The sequence below is a fragment of the Centruroides vittatus genome, unplaced genomic scaffold, assembly GCF_030686945.1.
Source record: "Centruroides vittatus isolate TY-2023 unplaced genomic scaffold, ASM3068694v2 contig_1154, whole genome shotgun sequence".
Classification (NCBI taxonomy): domain Eukaryota; kingdom Metazoa; phylum Arthropoda; class Arachnida; order Scorpiones; family Buthidae; genus Centruroides; species Centruroides vittatus.
Genome location: NW_027120741.1, coordinates 3,555,182 through 3,576,419, shown reverse-complemented (window position 1 = coordinate 3,576,419; position 21,238 = coordinate 3,555,182). Strand labels below are relative to the sequence as shown.

General features: G+C 30.6%; 1 protein-coding gene across 3 annotated transcripts in view; it reads left to right on the top strand.

Annotated features, from left to right (window-relative positions):
- Positions 1-21,238, top strand: part of LOC136979182 (leucine-rich repeat and calponin homology domain-containing protein-like) — a 98,210-nt gene that overhangs the window by 46,187 nt on the left and 30,785 nt on the right. For all 3 annotated transcript variants that reach the window (XM_067275123.1, XM_067275117.1, XM_067275129.1), the window contains 4 exons: positions 35-147; positions 7,118-7,312; positions 10,483-10,561; positions 18,596-18,730. In XM_067275123.1, the coding sequence (XP_067131224.1) occupies positions 35-147; positions 7,118-7,312; positions 10,483-10,561; positions 18,596-18,730 (522 nt within the window). The remainder of the gene's footprint in view (positions 1-34; positions 148-7,117; positions 7,313-10,482; positions 10,562-18,595; positions 18,731-21,238) is intronic.

Sequence of the window (21,238 nt, the reverse complement as noted above, 5' to 3'; positions counted from 1 at the left end):
ATTTATATTATACTGAATTAAATTTTTATAATAGGAACAAAATAAAAGAAATGAAAAGTTTTCTGTGGAATACTTAAATGGAAAGTCCCCAATAAATAAGAATACAAACAAAATTAATAAAGAAGATTTTAGTAAAAAATATTTAAGGTAAGTGTTAATTATGTATTACAAAATTGTATTCATGATATTATTACATATTGGTAAATCCTCAAAATCAGTAGATGAAGATAAAAATTCCTGAAAATTAATACAATCCATTCAAGAATTTTAATCATGCTAATGAAAAACAATCAGCATTTTTCTTGATATTCTTTATATATGTGCAGTAAGCACATAAATTTTAGATTGTTAAGTGCATTATGTTTCTAGTAATCATTTCATATTACCATACAATACTGGTATATAAATATATCAGAAATATTGAACACTTTCAAACCAAGAATAATTATTGGTAACTGTTAATGTTATGCTGTGTTTCGCACAAATAAAGACACTTTCAGTTTAATACTCTAACAAACTTTACTTGTAAGTTATCATAAAAAAATAATACAAGGAGACTTAGCTCTGCTTTCACATACTTTTCATGTTTTTTCAACTCTGGTGCCAATTGATGACAGCACCCCCTTGAGTTCTCTTTAGTTTTTGCTTACTAAATTAAATACTCCCAACACTCTCCCTTAAGCCAAAAACCAAAGAGAATGTGAATCTCTGAGCAACAATCCTTTCTAACCCACTCCCAACTTGCTCTTGATCTGCTCAAAGCTTTCTCTAGGCAGAGCTTTGGTTAGGATGTCTACCAGATGAATATTGCTTTGACAATATCTGATCTCAAATTCTCCTTCATAGAATTTTTTCCAAACAAAGTAGTATCTAGTGTCCAGATGCTTTGTCCTTCTTGAGAATTCTGGATTTTTAGCTAGGCATATGGCTCTTTGGTTATCCACATGTAATATTGGTTTTATTGCACTCTTGAGTCTCAGGTTGACAATTAGGTTAGGTGCTTGAACCAGAGAAGTTCTTTTGTTGATTCACTTGCAGTTATCAGTTCTGCTTCTGTTGAAGACAGTGAAATGATAACTAGCTTTCAGCTGTCCCAACCCACTGTGTTTCCCAGTACTTTAACTACATATCTAGTAGTGGATTTTCAATCATCTAGATTTTCCGCTTGATCAGAATCACTAAGTACTTCAAGTAATTCACTTCTGTTGCCCATCAACACCAATCCATGGTTCACAGTTCCCTTTAGATAGTGAAAAACATGTTTAACAGCAGTCCAATGTACTAGATGGGGATGCTCACAAAACTGATTTAATTTATTCACTGAGAAGGATAGATTAGTCCTGGTTCGTGTTGTGAGATAAAGTAGTGCACCAATTGCTTCTCTGTTGGGTACATGCACTTGTTCTCTTTCCTTTTTGTATATTTGTTTTCCTTCCATGGGTGTACTTATTGACTTGCAGTCACCCATATTGAATTTGTATAGAATCCTTTCAATATAGTTAGTTTGTTTCAATATAATTTTGTCAGTTTTGATATGTATTTCAATTCCTAGAAAATGCTCAAGTGTTCCTTTTACTATTTCAAATTCTGACTTCAATTCATCTAGAAGATTCTATACTTCCTCTGCATCTTTACCTGCAATTAATCCATCATCCACATACAGTACTAACACGATCACTTTTTTCTGTTCTTTTGATATACAAATAAGGGTCTGTTTGACTTAACCTATATCCTTTTTTAATTAGAAAGGTCTGTATTCGTTCATTCCAACATCAAGGTGCTTGTTTTAGACCATACAAACGCTTGTATAGTTTTCAAACTCTCCCAGTTCCATCATTAAAACCTTCTGGTTGGCTCATATAAATCTCTTCCTTCAGATCTCCATGCAAAAAGGCTGTTTTTACATCAAACTGCTTTAACAAGAAGCCCTGATTTATTGCTATTGAGAGTATAGTTCTGATTGTCTCAAACCTTGCCACTGGTGAGAATGTTTCTATATAGTTTATCCTGTGTTTCTGTGTATATCCTTTGGCCATTAGTTGAGCTTTATATCTCTCAGTTGAACCATCTGGTTTTCTTTTAATTTTAAAAATCCATTTACTATCAATAGTTTTCCTGTCTTTTGGTAAAGTCACTAATTCCCAGGTCGTGTTCTTTATTAGAGCACAGAATTCTTCTTTCATTGCTTCTAACCAATGTTGCCTTTCATTTGATTGTACTGCTTCAAACACAGTGAGTGGTTCTGCAATCTCAGCTATGTTTGCACTAGGCAGCTCATGTAATTGAAACTGTTTTATACACTAAGGTTTCTCTATTTCTCAATTTAGCTTTGTAGTTTTCCTTGTCATTTGTTGCATTTTTTTTTTTCTGGTTGCATTTGCACTTGTACTTCAGTTTCAGGTTCTTCACTGGTATAACAAGGATGATTATTTGTTTCACTTTTATTTATGTCCATTTCCAAATTTATTGTTGCTGTTAGTTCCCTGTCAAAGACAACATCTCTGAAGATTCCAACCTTTCCTCCAACCAAAACTCTGTATTTTTTTTGCATTTTGATCATACCCTAAAATTCCTTCCTTGCTCTTTGGGTCTAATTTTTGTCTTCTAGCTTTAGGAACATGTAAGAAACATCTGGAACCAAATACATGCAAATGATCAATGCAGATTCTCTTTCCTGTTAATACTTCAGTTGGGTTCTGTCTGTGACATTGCTTTTTCCTTTCAAATTTATGACACAAACTGCTGTATGTATTGCTTCAGCCCACAAGTTTTTGTCAAGTCCTCTTGAATACAGCATGGATCTTGCTAACTCAACTACTGTTCTATTATCTCTTTCTATTTTTCCATTTTGTTCAGGATAATACCGTACTTTTGTCTGATGACAGATGTCCTTACACTCTAAGTAACTGGACAATTTTTGATTCACAAACTCATGTTCTCTATCAGTATGAATAGCTTTCACTGTTTTTCCTGTTTGATTTTCTATATATGCTATGAAGTTCTTTACTTAGTCAGATACTTTTGCCTTTAGTGTTTTTACAGCTCGAAAATTCGAGAAATCATCTCTGAACAGGATGTAGTATTTGGAGCCACCTATAAAACTAATTTCCATTGGTCCTCCAATATCCACATGAATTAATTCTCCTATTTCTTGAGTGACAGTTTTACTTTTGCTAAAAGGCGACCTATGAGCTTTTCCCATCATACAGATATTATCTTCACATTTATTAGTCACCTCAATTTCTATTTGCTTTAATACATCTTTTACATGTCTTTTATTCTGATGTGCCAGTCTTTCATGCCTCAGTTGCAAGGGGTCAATGGCATTCACTACATGTACTTCTCCCTCTTGAGTTACTACTGTCATAAGCATGTGGTACAGTCTTCCAACTTTTAAACATTTAGCCACAATTTGTCTGTTTCTTTCTAGAAGACATTTTTCATTATCAGACTCATAAGTGAGTCTTTTCTCAACTAATGTTGTGATAGAGAGTAAATTTCTTCACATTTGGGTATGTGAAGAACTCTTGTTAGCTCTACACTTTTATATACACATCTGCTGAGAGAAAATTTTACAGCTATGGAACCTTCTCCAATAGCCAGCATCTCAAAATCATTTCCCAGCAGTCCTTGCTGTCTAGTAATATTTTGACTTGAAACTTCCAGTTTTCCCAATTATTTTTTATTAATCTTTCTATACCTATATTCATTATTTCCATCTCCAAGTATTTAGAAATTAATTTTAAATGAGTTAGAGAAACAAAGAAGCTGACTTACATGTGGTAATGGCGGCTCTTCGTTGAGTCTAGTCTGGCACGACAAAATGGCAACTTGGTTGTTCTTGGCGAATCTAATGACTTCTGTGTCGAATCTTTAGTCACAACCACTCTCTGCTACCATGCTAATGTTATGCCATTTTTCACACAAGTAAAGACACTTTCAGTTTAATACTCTAACAAACTTTACTTGTAAGTTATCATAAAAAATAATACAAGGAGACTTAGCTCTGCTTTCATGTACACCGCTTGTCTTTTCAACTCTGGTACCAATTGACAACAGTGCCCCCTCAAGTTCTCTCTGGTTTTTGTTTACTAAATTAAATACTCACAACAGTAATAAATAAATTTCACATTTTACTAGTACTCTATTATTATTAATTTAATTTTGATGTAGTAAATTTAATGTTATCAAAATTAGTTAGAATATTTAATTGAGTAATGAACATTTAATTTGTAATATAAAAATGCATTGTTACACACTTTGAGTCATGAAATATACTTCTGTAATAATAGTGTTAATGTAATAATTTTCCAAAAATTAAATTAAACATTAATACAGGATGTATCAATACAGCAGTTATAAACTTTCAGGAGATAGAGTACACCTAGACGATGGGAAATCACATAGCAATGCATGATCGGAAATGTATTCCTGGCATGGTAGTGACGACACAAAACACAAGAAAGGAAGGACACGAACAGGCTGAGAAAACATGTTTATTATTCTTAGTACAGCAAAAATGTTGGGATGTCTTTGGCTGGTGTACGCAATAGAGATCGCTACACCAGCCAAAGACATCCAAGCATTTTTGCTGTACTAAGAATAATAAACATGTTTTCTCAGCCTGTTTGTGTCCTTCCTTTCTTGTGTTTTGTGTCGTCACTACCATGCCAGGAATACATTTCTGACCATGCATTGCTATGTGATTTCCCATTGACTAGGTGTACTCCATCTCTCCTGGAAGTTCGTAACCACTGTACTGATATACACTGTATAATTCAAAATAAATAAAATAAAACATTTTAAATGTTTATTTTTTAGTTTTTAATGTTTATATTGTAAATTAATTAATAAATATTTAGAATTGTTTATGAGAATTATTAAAAAGTTTTTCAAAATGACATATAATAAATTCTGTTAAAATCTATATTGCAAGTATTTTTCATGGTAATTCAAAACACACCAATTCTGTTTACAGTAATAATAATAACAATTATAATCTGAAATTCAGGTCTCAGGATTTGAATTTTTAATTGAAATGGACATAATGATGTCGTCGGATATAAGCAGTTCTGATGGCACATGTCTACATACTTTAACCTCTTAACAGTGAGAGACGATTATAATCGTCCAAGGTGATCATGTGGCAGTGGTGAGGGACGACTATACTCACTAAATTTTTTTGGGAGTATCGCCAAAAATTACCACAAAATAAAAAATGAATTATGTAACAATAAAAAAAGACTTTTCTTTACTAGACAGAACTGTTTACAAAATCTTTTTCCGAAACTGGTAATGAGAAAAAACGCTTGAAAATATACTTTAAAAATTTCCCACATTTCTTCTCCACAACTAAGTGGGAGCCCCACACCTGACTGTTCCACTGTTGAAAGGTTAATACTTGACATTTTGTGTTTCAATCCATCCAATTACAGTCATCTATTGCCTGGCAAACAAGCCCTGCCATTTACAAGAAAATGCTCGAATGTGCATGTGTTTGCAGTTACAGCTGATTTTAGACATCATCAAAAGTTCTATTTTTACTAAAATTACTAGCTGACCCGGCCACACGTTGTTGTGGCTCAAAATGTATCTATTATAAATGTATAACACTTCCCCCGTGGGGGAATTTCAAAAAATCCCTTCTTAGTGTACATTCTCTTGACGTACCCTATTAAAACGCAATCAAAAACGCATCTAAAATAGTATAATAAAAGCCAAGTTCTTCACAGTAAGCCTTAATCCCGTCACTTTTCCCGCTGGGGAATATCGAAAAATTCCTTTTTAGTGTATATTCTGTTGATGTAACGTATTAAAACGCAATTAAAAACGCAAAAAACCGCATGTAAAATAGTATAATAGAAGCCGAGTTCTTCATGGTAAGCCTTAATCCCGTCCATCTCCCCCCACTGGGGGGAATTTCGACATGTATATTATATAAAAACACGTGCGTATTCGAATGCAACGTTGTGTCAAAATTTCAAAGGAATCGGTAGGAACAAACGAACGTTATATTTTACATATATAGATAGATAGAAAATGATCTGCTTCAGTCCATTCTCACAGAAAAGCATAATGCCTCACAGAAAAGCAAACTTACGTCGTCGGAAGTTAGCGCCATCTGTTGGACATAAAAGCCTTAATCCATATATAAATATATTTTTGAAAGGGGGAAATGGTGTAGGGGTATGAAAAATAGATAGTAGCCGATTCTCAGACCTACTGAGTATGCATATAAAATTTGGTAAAAATCGGTAAAGCCGTTTCGGAAGAGTACGGTAACAAAAATTGTGACACGAGAATTTTATATATAAGATTTGTCAAAAATAAAGCCTTAGAATAATAATAATAAATTAAATAAAAAAATTGGATAAATAAAGGAAAAAGAACTGTTGGAAATAGAAAAAGAGAAGTATATCAAACATTGTGAAGCCCAATATGTATATATAAATATTACCAAATGATCACCTAAATAGTTGGGCTATAACTCTGCTAATTTAATGGTTAATACTAAGTCATTTGCTACTAGAGTTAGGTGCCATCTCTTAACCAAATTAATAATAATAATTTCAATAATTTATCAAATAATTTAGAACTATCTGGAAGAAAAGAATTGACCAAGGATAGAGCTTGAACTTGCAACCTCCGTTTGCCGCTTGGAGGTTGCGGGTTATTTGGGCAATCGTTTGGTTATGTTTTTAGAAATAAGAGAGATTATAATAGTTATTCTTAACAATAATCATGAAACTTTTTTAATGATGAACATTTAACTAATAGTGATCATCTATCAAGTAAATATATTGTAATGAATTTTTAAAAAAATTTTATTACTATAAATTTTTAAACAGTAAATAAATAGCTTGATATTAATTAAAAATTGGAATAGAATTAATTATTAGTTAATTTTCAAAATTTTTGTTATAATAGTATCATTTTTTTCCCTGTCAGATTATACTGGGAATTTAAAGTAAATATATATTATCTGAATTGTTTTATATTAATTTCAGATAGTTGATTTTTAAATACAGTACGTGCTAAAAATTAAATATAAAATTGTTGTTGCAGAGAAAATTTATGTTGAGTTTAGAATATATAATAATAACTATTCATATTACAGCATTACCAGATTATCTTCTAGTGACTCCAATGTTGCAGATGATGATTGTAAATTTGGGAATCTGTCTGTAAGTGGAGAAAATAAAAGGCCATATCCACATATTCAAACTTACAAAGAATATAAAGAAGCATTACGTCTTCAAAGAGCTGGTGATAATAATATTTACAAGAAAGTTACTGTAGACGGAACTACAAGGTAATTTTATTAAATTTAATATAAATATAAGTAAAATAATGAAAAAGAAATATTTTATTTATATCAGAATTAATAATTATATATTTCATAAAAAATTCAGTGTAATCATTAAAACAATTTTTTCTGTAACTATCTATAATGAAAATATTTTTAATAATACTTATATATGATCCATTATAAATTGGATACCTTATGATTCACTGCAGAGAAAGTAGCACAAATCAGAACATAAATAAGTTATATCTTTAGTATTAGATTCTTTTGAAAATCAATATCTTTCTTAAATGCAAAAATGTTATATCAAACGAAAACGAATTTGATACAAAGTATTCATTTAGTTGTGCTTATATAATAGCTAGTCAGATTTCCAAAATAAATTTTACTTAATTGGTGTATTGAACAATTAGTTTTTCAATTAATTCATTATTTTAGATTTGCATCTTTAAAATAGTTAAAAACAATCATACAATAAAAATTTAAAAGTCTGGAGAACCTGAGAATTAAGACCTTTTAAAATTGCAAACTGCTAACAATTTTATGCATAAAGATATCATGCATGTGTATTTGGTGGAAAACAATTTGATCACAAAAAAATTACAATCTCTTAAACAAAGGGATCTCACTAAATTAAATTGTTAAAAACGGAATTCGATCGAAGATTTTCTGATTTTAAAAGCTGTGAATTACAATTTCATCTTTTTACTTCACCTTTATCTATCGATATTGAAATTGTTGATGAAAACTTACAAATGGAATTAATTGAAATCCAATGTGATAATTTGTTGAAGCAAAAATGTATGGAAGTTGGAATTCCAGATTTTTATACATATTTATCTGTAGATCAGTTTCCTAAAATATTATCATTTGTTACACATATACTGACTATGTTCGGAAGTACTTATTTATGCAAGCAACTATTTTCTTTAATGAAAAATAACAAAAATTCAGAAAGGTCGAGATTAACCGATCAACATTTATCATCAGTTTTAAAAATTGCATCAGCTCAATATATTCAACCAAATTTTGATGACTTGCTTTGTGAAAAACGTTGTGAAATATCTTCTAAAAAGTAATATTAAACTGTGATTTTGTTTATTTCTTATTATAACTTTTATTTTTGTTTTTTATAAAAAAATATAAATTATTTATAGTTTAAGTTTAAAAAATAACATGAAATATAAAATGTCTATGTATGTATAATATACAATACATTGAGCTTGACATTGAATCTAATAAATACATAATACATAATATAATCATTCTAAAAATCATATTTTATTAATTTTTTAAACATTGAAAACATGCAGCCCTTGACTTAATACAAAATAGATCATGTGGCCTGTAATATCATATGAGTTTGACATGCCTCCTCTAGATAGTAATTTCTCCACATTCGGAATGAACGAAAATGGATTCATTGTAGCTGATTAAGGCATGAACATAGATATACAATGAATATGATGTGTTCGAGGGGAAATATAATACTGCACTAACCCAGTATGCTATTGAACCCTGGGTTTCTCCTTGTTGGGATGAAGCTACTCTTTTACACAGGGCGTTTGACCAACACGACTTATGTTGGAGGCTCTTGAAATTTATATAGTGGGCATGAAGGGAAGTTGCATTAACTCCAACTATATTCTGGTTCCACAATTGTGGAAGTATTATTTACAATGCCACAAAGCATAATTATAATTTTTGATGTGTAATTATGCATTTATCTTTATGCAATGTAAAGAAAACAATTTCCTTATCAAACATCATTTATATGATAAAACATTGGGCTAACTTTTACAACACCATATATTATATTATTAAGAATTTATTTATAGGTTTATTTAAAAAATAATTTATTTATATGTTGTAATAACTACCAGCAACAGAACCACTCGCCCACCAGTGGCCAAGTGGTTCTGTCGCTAAAACACTTGGAGTTCAGTCACGGGTTTGCGCTGTGCTCAGAAGGGCTGGCCACGTGGAGTTTTCTGGGTTTTCTCCATGTTGTAACACCTGAATAGGGGCCAGTTTTCCTTAAAAGACCTCCTGGAAGGCATTCTTTCTCCTCGCATAACACTGCACTCCAGAGAAGGCAATGGGGAATCATTCTGGATGTAACTTCCCCAGGATACACCTTGGCATGTTACTAACCACCTATTAACCTGTGCCAGTGCTTGCCAACGTCAGATGTCCTGATACGACATGCAGAGAGAGATATGTTGTAATACGTAACAATCTTTGTTTTGAACATCGTTTGAACGTTTAAAAAATTGGAACACAGCTACATTTGAAAGCTAAAACTTTTCAAAGGATAGAACTGTTTTTTATGTTTTGTGCATTCTTTCCTGACAAGAGCCTCTGAAAGATGACCCTTGTCATTAAAATTTGAACATTAAAGTTTTTGTTCATTATATGCTGGAATTTGCATATGTGTGTTAAGTTTTTGTTTATCTTAAAAGTTATCAAGAAGTCCTAAAAAAATAATTTATTACCTATTAGAGAAGAAATTGGAGGATCTGATTGGATTTTCCAACAGGACAATGTGGAATTAGTATTCATTGTTTGTGTTCAACAACTAAGTGGTTCAAAGATCATAATATTCAATTTATGAAGTGATCGGCAAGAAGTCCGGACATTAATCCTATTGATAACTTTTGGGGCATTCTTACTTGAAAAATTTATGCTAATAACAGGCATTTTACAATGGTTTCAGAGCTTAAACAAGAAATCATTGCATGCTGCTTTCAAATGGATCCAGAAATCTTACACAATTTAATTAAATCACTGCCTAATCTCATTTTTGAAGTCATTAAACATAATGACAGTTCTATTTCATATTAAAACAATTTTCATCAGTTTATGTTATGAATTATTGCATAAAGTTTAAATTGAGCTATATTGTATGGGACATCACAAAACAAGTATTTTGTGTTTAACACTTTATGTAACTGTCAAATATTGTAAAAACAATTATATAACATTGCACTGTGCTATAAATAAACAAAAACCATCACTTGCATTGTTAAGAAATACTTAATATTTTTAAAAAATACATAAATTATCTATATTTTTTGGATGTACTGTAATAATAATAATTATTATTATTATAAATTATTAGAATGTATTGAAAAATTTTAATTTTTTAATGGAATGGTTTTATTAATTTATTATAGTTTAACATCAAATAAAAATGAGGGTTTTAAAGTGGAAACTAATGTACAGCATCATACTGTAACAAGTCATTTAACACCTGTAAGTAGTTAATATTTATTGTATTTTCTATTGAAGTTTCTTGTTATGCCTCCTTTTGTTGATTTTTGAAAATCTTCATTTTTTCAAAGATTTATGATTTCATTTAAACATTATTTTTGAGATAACTTAATTTAAATGTAACTAATATATAAAGTTAGGATATATAGAAACTAAAAATCATAAATAATATAACTATTTATGTGATTTTTAGTTTCTAGATGTTCGAACTTCACCGATATATTATTACTTTGTTAATGTATCTGTTATTTATATAATTAAGATTATTTATATATTATTTGTGATATTCTGGTATCCCTCAAATTTGAATTTGATTTATATTGTTTTTTTTTAATATGTTTACAAATATTTTTAAGTGTAATAATATCCTTGTTAGTACTTAGAATTCTATCTGCTAGGAATATATACTAACTTAAACATTACTCTATGAAATCATCATAGTATTGTATATATAGATTGACAATTGGATATTTAAATAACTAATGGATAAATTAAGCAATTTCAGCATAAAATACTGACAATAAAAATACGCTCAGCCTTTTACTTTTTGAAACTTCTTCATTAATAAACATTACATTACAAATAATTGTCAGAATAATCAAAATATTCATCAGCTTCGTTATCACTTCATATCGTATCTCAATATTATTATTAATATTTTTATCACCACCATCATCATTATTTTAATTTTGCAGATTCTTCAGATTCATCAACTTCAATTAATGTTAAATTTTCCTTCAGTATTTGTTACCTGTTTTTAGTTGTCTCATGGAGTTAAGATCAACTTTAGAAAAAGTTCTAATTTGATAATGAGAAGAACATGGAAATAAACTCAGTTTCCTAATTTAGCTTTCTTTAGGAGTTTGAATAGACTGAAATAAAGAATTTGAGTTTATTGGTAGTTGATCAAATTGAATTCATTTGATCCATTGGTAATCTAATTTACAGTAAAGTGCAGCTCTAAATGGTGCATTTGCATCAACATCAAAAAACTGCAGATAGTGGATTTTTTTAGATGGCATAAACAATGTTTTACCTTATAATTTTTAGCTTTGAATTTACTGAAGATTTTCCATAAACCAAAAAGTGTGTTCTGAAATTGTTGTTCTGAAAGTATCCATAATATATAAAAATAAACCCATGGACTTATTTCTCGATGGGTAATATATATTTGTACAATATATCTGTATTAATTAATTTAAATCATAAATATTGAACAGTATTATAAATAATGGTATATATTTCTGTAAAAGGACTAGATTATATGTTCATGTGTTTTTGCCATTTTTGAAAATAGTCATTTAGGGTTGGCTTTCTGTTCTTAAGATGATTATTACAAAAAAATTCTCAGCGGCAATATATAAAATCAAGAAAAGTTCTCTTCTTAATTATTACACTCTTAGGCAGGATATGGGAGGCAATGGAAACATGTACACAGAGAAATTGAGATAGAATTTGTACTACTGTAAGAGAGCACTAATTGGATGAACAGCCTGGTGCACTCAGCATTTAATCTTGAGGGAGCCGAATTAAATGGATAAAATTTTTACCCTATGTGACTGTAGTATAGAAATAGAAGATATAATATATATATATATATATATATATAATAATTTTAATTAGGAAAAGAGTTTTGGAAAATTTTCTAGTGTTTTTCAAAGGAAAATCCTCTGGGTACACCATTGACAGACAGTATATGTGTAAATTACCTAAATGAATGAAAGAAAAGATGGCTATTCTCTCAACAAATTGTAACATTTTACACTTATTAATTTTGGTCAGAATTATGAATTCCACTTTTTACCTATTGAAAACAACATTTCAAGATGCAAGAGTATTATAATGAAACAGTACTACATAGAATAGCAATAACATTAATTATTATAATAATTTATATTTTTGAAGTGTATTGATTTTTCTGATACTAAATAAACTTGATATCAAAAATAGTGATGTTAAATGATGATGCAAGGAAAAATTACAAAATGTTATATAAAATTACATACAGTATTGCAAATTTGAAGTCATTCTTTTGTATGCCGATGGTCTTTTAAAGCTTTATTCTTGTTGAGATTAAATAAAATTGAAAAATTGAATATCACTTGATCATTTCTTGTTTCAATAAATATTTTGGTAAGTTTGTAGTTGCTAAATTATATTGTGCATCTCAGAAGAATACTGATATTTATAATAAGCATTTGATACAATTAGGTGTTTACATCTTATTGTCATAAGAAGTAAATGCCTAATAAATATTACATATGTTATTAATAGCTCTGACTTATAGCATGAACAGTGTCAGAAAATACTCAAGTGTTATTATTTCAAGTAGTGCAAGTATAATTACATACATATATTATAAGGCTCAGTAGAGGCAAGCCATCATGTAAGTGAATGAACAAGTGAATAAATGGTGTAACAAAGCAAATCTTACTATACTGGAATTAGAACACTTTCTGTCTATCCAAATTCACATTTTATTAAAAAACTAAAGATATATGTTCATCTGGAAAAAATATGAGTATCATCATCATCTGCTAATTTTTTTTCAAACTACATATCAAATTTCATCAAGTTCTGTCCATTTGTTCTTGGGATATCGATTTTTATCGATATTTTTCATTTCACTTAAAAATTCTTCTTCTTTTCTCTTTCAGTCAAAAAAAGTTACATTTCACAAAATGTCTGCTTGGGGCAAGCTCATTGTTATGTATGTCATTTTAATTTTTTTAAACAAAAGTTTAAATTTTTAAATAATATGATATTAAACTTATTTAAATTATATTAGTCTATATTAATATAATGTTTGAACTCTGGATTAGAGATGGAAAATATCCAGTTTTGATTCCGGAACTGGAACTGTTGGAATTGATCCAAGAGCAAACTTTTTCAATGGAATGGTTTCTTGGAACTGTTTAGTCTGTTGTACTAGATGGTTCCATGGAATTATTAAATCTATTGGAATTACTGTTGGACTGGATGGTTTCTCATAGGTTTTATATATATGTTACAGTAAAAACCCGTTTTTAGTTAAAACGCGTTTTAACTAGTTGAAACTAGTTTTTACTGAACGTGATTGTTATAACTAGAATTTACTGCTAGTCAAAAATGAATTTGAGTTAAAACTAGTTTTAACTAGACAAAACGGGTTTTAACAAAATGGCTTAGTAAAAACTGTTTCGACCAAGGTCATTCAGCTAACACATTCCTATAGTGTATGATGAATTTTGTATCGCTTTAGCCCTTTTCCCCGACATCTTGTTTACGTTTATTTTGCGATTTCTCCTAAGGCAATATAAGTCAGTCAGGCAATATTATTTTAAAAATTCACCAAAAATCAAATTATCATTATATCTATATGAAAAAATCACTTACATTTATTAATATCTTTAGTTTTAAATATGATATTTTTCAATATATTTTATTAGAAAAATTTTATAAGAAAAAAAATAATATATATCAGAACTGACACACAAACTTGAAAATTTGTAACATTTTGTGAAAATTAACATTGTCTAGTTACATAGTTGTTTGCTGGCACTGAGCCAGAAAGACGTAGAATATTGTTTTGTACAATTTGATATAACACTTATGCATGTATGCTTATTCGTTGTGAAATTATCGCACATTATATCAAACATTTGTTTGAAATCAAAATTTTATACTGCTATCAACTAATATAATGAATTATTATACTTTATTCACTTCGTGTTGAACGAGATTATATCTGTTGTTAATAAATTTTACAAAAATCTATATTTACCAAAGTAACGATGAATCGGTATCCTTGAAGTTTTGCTTAAAATGCCAGGGTACCAATTGATCGGTGCCTTCAGAGACAAAGGGTTAATTAATGTTAATAACACAGATACGTGACTAATATTTTCAATAAATATTGTATTAAATAATACAAATGTTTTAATCCCAATCATCACTTTATTTATTTCTCCCAAACATATTTATGTAGCTAAAATTAGTTTTAACTAATGTTAAAAGTTAAAACTAGTTTTATCTAAAATCAAAACATGTACAGCAGTAAATTCTAGTTTCAACTAGTTAAAACGCGTTTTTACTGTAACACATATATAAAATAGTATTTGTCTCTCTGTTCTTAGCTTTTTGGTTGATCTTGACCAAATTTTTCTTGCTTATTTTCTGGGACTCCGAGGAAAATATTAGACTTCCATGAAATTTGAACACCCTACTCTCCTCCTGATTTGATCTTCTTGATACTTTGTGATAAATATAACAATAGTAGGTCAAAAATAATCAAACTTGTAATTTAGTTTTTATTTTAACATTTATCCTTCTTACTTTTTGGCTGAGCAATGCTGTACATATCTGCTAGTTTACTAATAAAAACAAATGATTAAGAACTCAAATAAAAGTATAACTTTTTGAAATATCTTTATAAATTTAAAATACTAAAAACTAATTTCATTATTTCTTAAAAGTCATGGAACATTTTCAATTAGTTTTATGTTTAAATCCCACTGTTCCATTAATAGCTGTATTCCTAAAAGTACAAAATAAACAATGTGTTGATTGTTCTGGAACTTCGACACTCAATGAGGAACTGTTTCTAGTAGTTTCAAGTTTGAACTGATTATGACTAGAATCACTCACCTCTAATTCTGGAACATTTGAAATTAGAATTATTGAAAGTAGAAGGTACCAATGCATATTTGTCCTTTATTGGATACATATTCAAATTTTTAAAAATTTGAGATTTGGTTTTATTATTCTAGTTTTATTAAATTATGGATCATTTATTTACCAAGCTCTCTATTAGTGATAAAACAATTATAATACTTAATGGAACACTAGAGGTTTTGCATATGACTTGTTTTGCCTACACAGCGAAACTTCGCTTAACAAGCATAATTCATTCTAGAATCTTACTTGTAATGTGAAACATTCAGTAAGCAAAACAATTTTTCCCATATAAATTAATGTAAAATATGATAATGCATTCTATGCCGAAAAAAATACTTAAATATTTTATGTATAATGTTTATTCAAAGAAACTTATACAATATACATTGTTAAGGAGCATGAATCATCATTATCTTTTCTTCTATCATGGAATGAACCAACCTGAATGCAAATTCGATTTGCAGAAAACAAAAAAAATCACAGATAATATGTCTGATAAACATGCCAAACAATATGCCAAATTCTTGGGCTATGTAAAGGCTATAATTAAATATTAGAAATTAATTAATTTGACTAGAGGTAGGCAGTTATGCTTCCATCTCATATTAAATTTAATAATTTTAAATAAATAATTTTTAATTCAGACATTTCTAAAATTTAATTTGGAATTGGTCATTAAATTTAATACAAGATGGCAGCATAACTGCCTACCTCTAGTCAAATTAATTACAGTAGAGCATCGATTATCTGACTCAATTGGGGACTGGGGTTGGTTGGATAACTGAAAAAACGGATAATTGAAAAGTATGAAAAAATACATTATTAGTATAGTATATTAATATATCCCATATAATTAGTATATTAGTATATAGCTATTAACCTACTTTGCATTAAATTTTCATCGATGTTAAGCTTAACAAAATTTCTTTTAAATAATAATCATTGCTATTGTATCATTAAAAATTATTTCTTTATTTTGCACAAAATAAATACAATACTGTACTGTATATTGAAAAATATAAAACAAAAAAATATATATTCAGGTTACATATTTTACATAAAGTAGGCCTATACGTTAGAAAAAGAAGTCCAAAATTTTCTTTTGCTTCTTAGCTGACACTCGTTTTTTTGCCGATAAATCTTGCATGCATTTTAAAAACAGCAATTGGATAGCACCGTTAAATAAAATTAAGCCTCGTTTAAATACTGACCTCTCATGGTTGAGTCAGTGTTGCCAGCTAAAACACACAAAAATTTAACAAAAATAATATTAAAGTAGCCAAGACATAGCCAAATATTGTAGGGCCACATCACTAGCGGACATTGGAATTTGCTGACTAGAACACGGTCGGTTAACCGATGTGACGGTTGATCGGAGATTGGATAATCGATGCTCTACTGTAATTTTTAATATTTAATTATAGCTATTACATAGCCCAAGAATTTGGCATATTGTTTGGCATATTTATTATATAATGGGCTATCATTGTTGATGTTTATATGTAATATGTCTGAATACAAGTTTGGAAAAATGTGTGATCACAAGTGGCACTAAAGATGCAAGTGGAATGAGTGCTAAACACAGACTGATGTAGCATGCACACAATCTGGGACTTTACCTCTTCTCGTCACTCATTACGCAAAATATTGCTCATTAAGCAAGTCATTTTTTTACCATTTGTTTTGCTGTTATGCGAATTACTTATTATGCAAGGTGCCTGTTAAGCAAGGTTCTATTGTATTCTATAGAATTGCACTTTTTATTCAATGTTATCATTGAATTATATTGAAAATCCTGCAGTTATTTTTGCAGTCAGATTCGATATTGATCATATACAAATTCCTCATAGCAATGATTGTTGGATTTGCTGTTTTACGACACAAAACATATTTGTATATACAATTCTATAAATTACAGTAACATATCTATGGAACTCAAAGTATTCTTATGAAGATTGTATCTTCATATTAATACTGACATCTCTGAAGTTTTCAAGAATACAGCAACGACCAAATAGATTGCAATATATTACATAGAATCACTTTTACTGTCTTTTTAACATTTGGTGTCAAATCTGATACAATTACGTATGATTATAGACAAATGTGTTCTCATTTGTTAAAAATATTTAATTCATCTAAATTAGAGCATTTTCCACAGATACCATTTAAAGGTGTTGTTGGAAAAATTAAACCCTTGCCACTTGCTCCAATTAATAATTTGAAATATATTTAAAGAATTATTTTTAAATATAATATCTCATCTCAAAGCCCAATGTGTTGATACTAAACTAAACCACCAATAATGTAAAGATCAATTTGAAAATAATAAACCAAATGATTTGTGTAATTAATCAGGCTATGATAGCACAATTAATTATGCTGATCATTTGGTTTATTCAAATTTATCTTTTCATTTATTTCTTCACTTTGGAGAATCCATATGCAACATTTTTCATCTTACAGCCTTCCACAAATAAATACATTCTAGATAAATGAACTAATGTAACTTTATAGCACACGAAATGAAAAAACCAGTGATATCTCCAAAAACACACTTGTAAACCTTACAGGTACAGAAACTGCCATCAAGCATATGTAGATCAATTGTTTCTAAATTATTACCATTTTATATGTGCACAAAACACATTTTAGTACAATAAAGTATGATACCTTCATTCAATGACTGTTTTACATTCATAATTATTTCGCTATGTAAAGTTGTGATATCAGTGACATCAAGTAATCATTCTGATGTCAAAAATGGTAATGGTGGTGTCAAGAATTTTCTTTTTATACAGTTTTGGTATCAGTGCCAATATCATTTAAAAAAAAAAATATTTTGGGTTTTCAAATGCACACTTGTCTAGTGGTGCATTACAATTTATTTCATTACTAATTATTTTAAAGGTCATTTCATTATAAACAGTTTGAAGGAATTATCATATTATATACCCTTGAAAGCAATGGTGAAAGGAATTGTGATTTTCACTGCCAAGTGTGCAGGTTTTTTTTATAATTTGTATAATGATGGCATCATTATACAAATGAAATCAACTGCTTGATGGCATTTCCAAAATTTAATGTAAAATAAATAAATAAACTAATTACAAAATTTATATTATTATTTATTTTGTATTTCTAGCAATATTAATTATTAATAAAACAAAAAATTTGTATTAGTTTTGTTTCATTTTAAATTAATAAGTTTTAACAAATTGTTTTTTTTTTTTTTTTTGGAAAGCAAGACAATAAATCTGAAAAGATAATTAAATTGAAACATTTTCTCTCTCTTTTATTTTAAATCCTTTATTGGGATTAGTAGTAAAAATTTATAAGTTTACTTACTTTTAAATTTAGGAAGAAGAATTTAGAGTAAAGCATGAAACTCTTAAGAATCAGCAACGCCATGAAGCTGAAATAATTCAAAGGCATATAGAGTCAGAAAGAAATAAATTTAAAGAAATATGTAAAGATCAAAACTCTGTTGTTCAGGTAAATTTTAATCTAAATTTTGATGATGGTAATAATAATAATAATAATAACTCTCCCATGGTCACCACCTGGTTGTGGTGGGAGAGCCCAGTAATTTTACTGATCCATAGGGCAATGCAGGCTGGAGCACAAGCTCCTGGTAGGGACACCCATGCCAGTAAGGTCTATGGGGAGAAATGAAGCTAAGAGTGACCACACACCCACATTCTGCGGAGATATGTATCATGGTAGTAACCAGATCTAAATGTGATACCGGCTCGGACGTCGCCCGGGTTAACAAGGTCCGCGTTCGTGAGTTAGGCAGAGGCTCACGTTCGAAAAATAGGCCACAGTCTCCCTTGGTTACCGGTGGCGAAAGCAGCACCGGCCCAAGCATGGCTACTGCAATGCCCTCAACAGATGTGAGGAATCAACCCAGCCTTGGTGTTTCTGTGGCAATGCATCCACAGACCACAAAGGCTGGAAAACCACGCCAACGGATGAAATGGACAGTAGAAATGAATGAGTTTATCATCCGTAATTATTACACCATCACAAAACTCGAAACAAACATGACAGCATACAGACAACAACTACACCATAAATTCACACAACAATATCCTCACCTCACTGTTACCGAACAAAGGGTTGTTGATCAAAAAAGAACAATTATACACAACAACCTTATTCCACAAACAACACTTGAACTTATCAAACAACAGGTTGCTGATCAAATACATCAACAGACAGAAACATCTAACATTAATGAAGATCATGTAACCTGTCAGGATAATCCAGGAACAAGCATTGATAATAACACACATACAACAATTAGCACTAATGATACTACAGACTCATCCTCAACCAATCTCTGATAACATAGACATGGATTTAGTTAATACGCTCTCACTTATATTTCAGGAAACACTCACTAAATATACAGGCACAGATCCCACACAAAGACCACGAATACCAAAAATCAACACGTCGAAGGAAGTAGGAAAAACACTAAATTATGTAAACACTCACTTACTACCACACTACATTCATTCAATTTCTACACTCTCAGACATTCATACATTAGTTTATGCTGGGGCAGTCACAGTAGTGACACAACATGGACTGAAAGTACAATCACAGACAAATACACAGAAAACACAATTCTATCACAAACCTGCCTGGCAGAGAAGAATAGAAACACAAATAAATGACATTAGACAGCAATTAGGCAGGCTGACACAATACACTAAAAACAACATAACACCTAAATTAAGGAAACAGCTCAAAAACATTTTCAAGAAAATAAAAACACACACAAAACATGAACGTCACAACACACACATTACAGAATACATTGATACACTAAAACAAAAACTTGCTGCCAAAGCACGTAGACTCAAACGATACAAAACATGTACACTACGAAAACAACAAAATAAATTATTTACAAACAATGAAAAACTCTTTTACAGACAAATTAATAACAAAGCAAACACTGATACACAGCACAGTGGCACACCAACAGAAGAAGAACTCACAACATATTGGTCTTCTCTTTGGTCCAGTGCTGTCACGCACAATGCTGAAGCAGGCTGGATCGAGGAGGAGAACAGAAACTTACACAACATACCAACTATGCCCTGTGTTGAAATAAGCATACATGATTTCCAATACACTGTTAACAGAACACACAACTGGAAGACACCTGGTGTAGACAACATTCACAATTTCTGGTACAAAAAGTTTACATCACTGCACCAGGAACTAGCTAAACACCTAACACACATCATCATCAATCCACAAGACATGCCAAATTTTCTTACTCAGGGCATCACCTACATGAAACCTAAAAACAACAATACCACAGACTCCACACAATACAGACCAATTACATGTCTTCCAACACTCTACAAATTATTGACATCCTGAATCGCAAATGTAAGCTGCTGACATATGGGGGCAATTAGTTAATTGCACGTCAGGAAAAACCTAGGGACCGACCGTATGTGGTGGTGGCGGCAGAGGCAAAGATGACAAGTGTCTTACAATAACCGTTTATTTTAACATCAAAACAAACTTACAAAGTAGGCCTACAATACAAGATGCGATCTAGATCGTCTGCGGCAGAAGGCGCTCCGGATGACGGCAATCGGAGAATGCTGTCGGAGTCGTCGGTAAAGCCCCGGGGCAGTCGGGTAGGAGAGTTCGATGGGGTCGGTGACGGACGTCGGCGAAGGAGTAGGTGGCTGGTTGGAGTACCGTCGTCCACTTCCTGGTAGAAAGCTCCGTCGTTCTCCCCTCTGACCTTGATACGGGGGTTTTTATGCGATTTTCCCCCGAATCTTCCCTCTTGATTGGTCTTAAGTCCCTTTTTCCTTTTTTCGATTGGTCAGTCTACTGTTTCTAAGCAAGACGAAAACCAAATTCGGCCGGGGACGGCGCCCGGGCGTTGACAGCTATTCACATAATTTACACAGTTTGCCCCCCTCTCGCGGACATCGGGCTGAACCGATCCGCCAACGTTCTGTG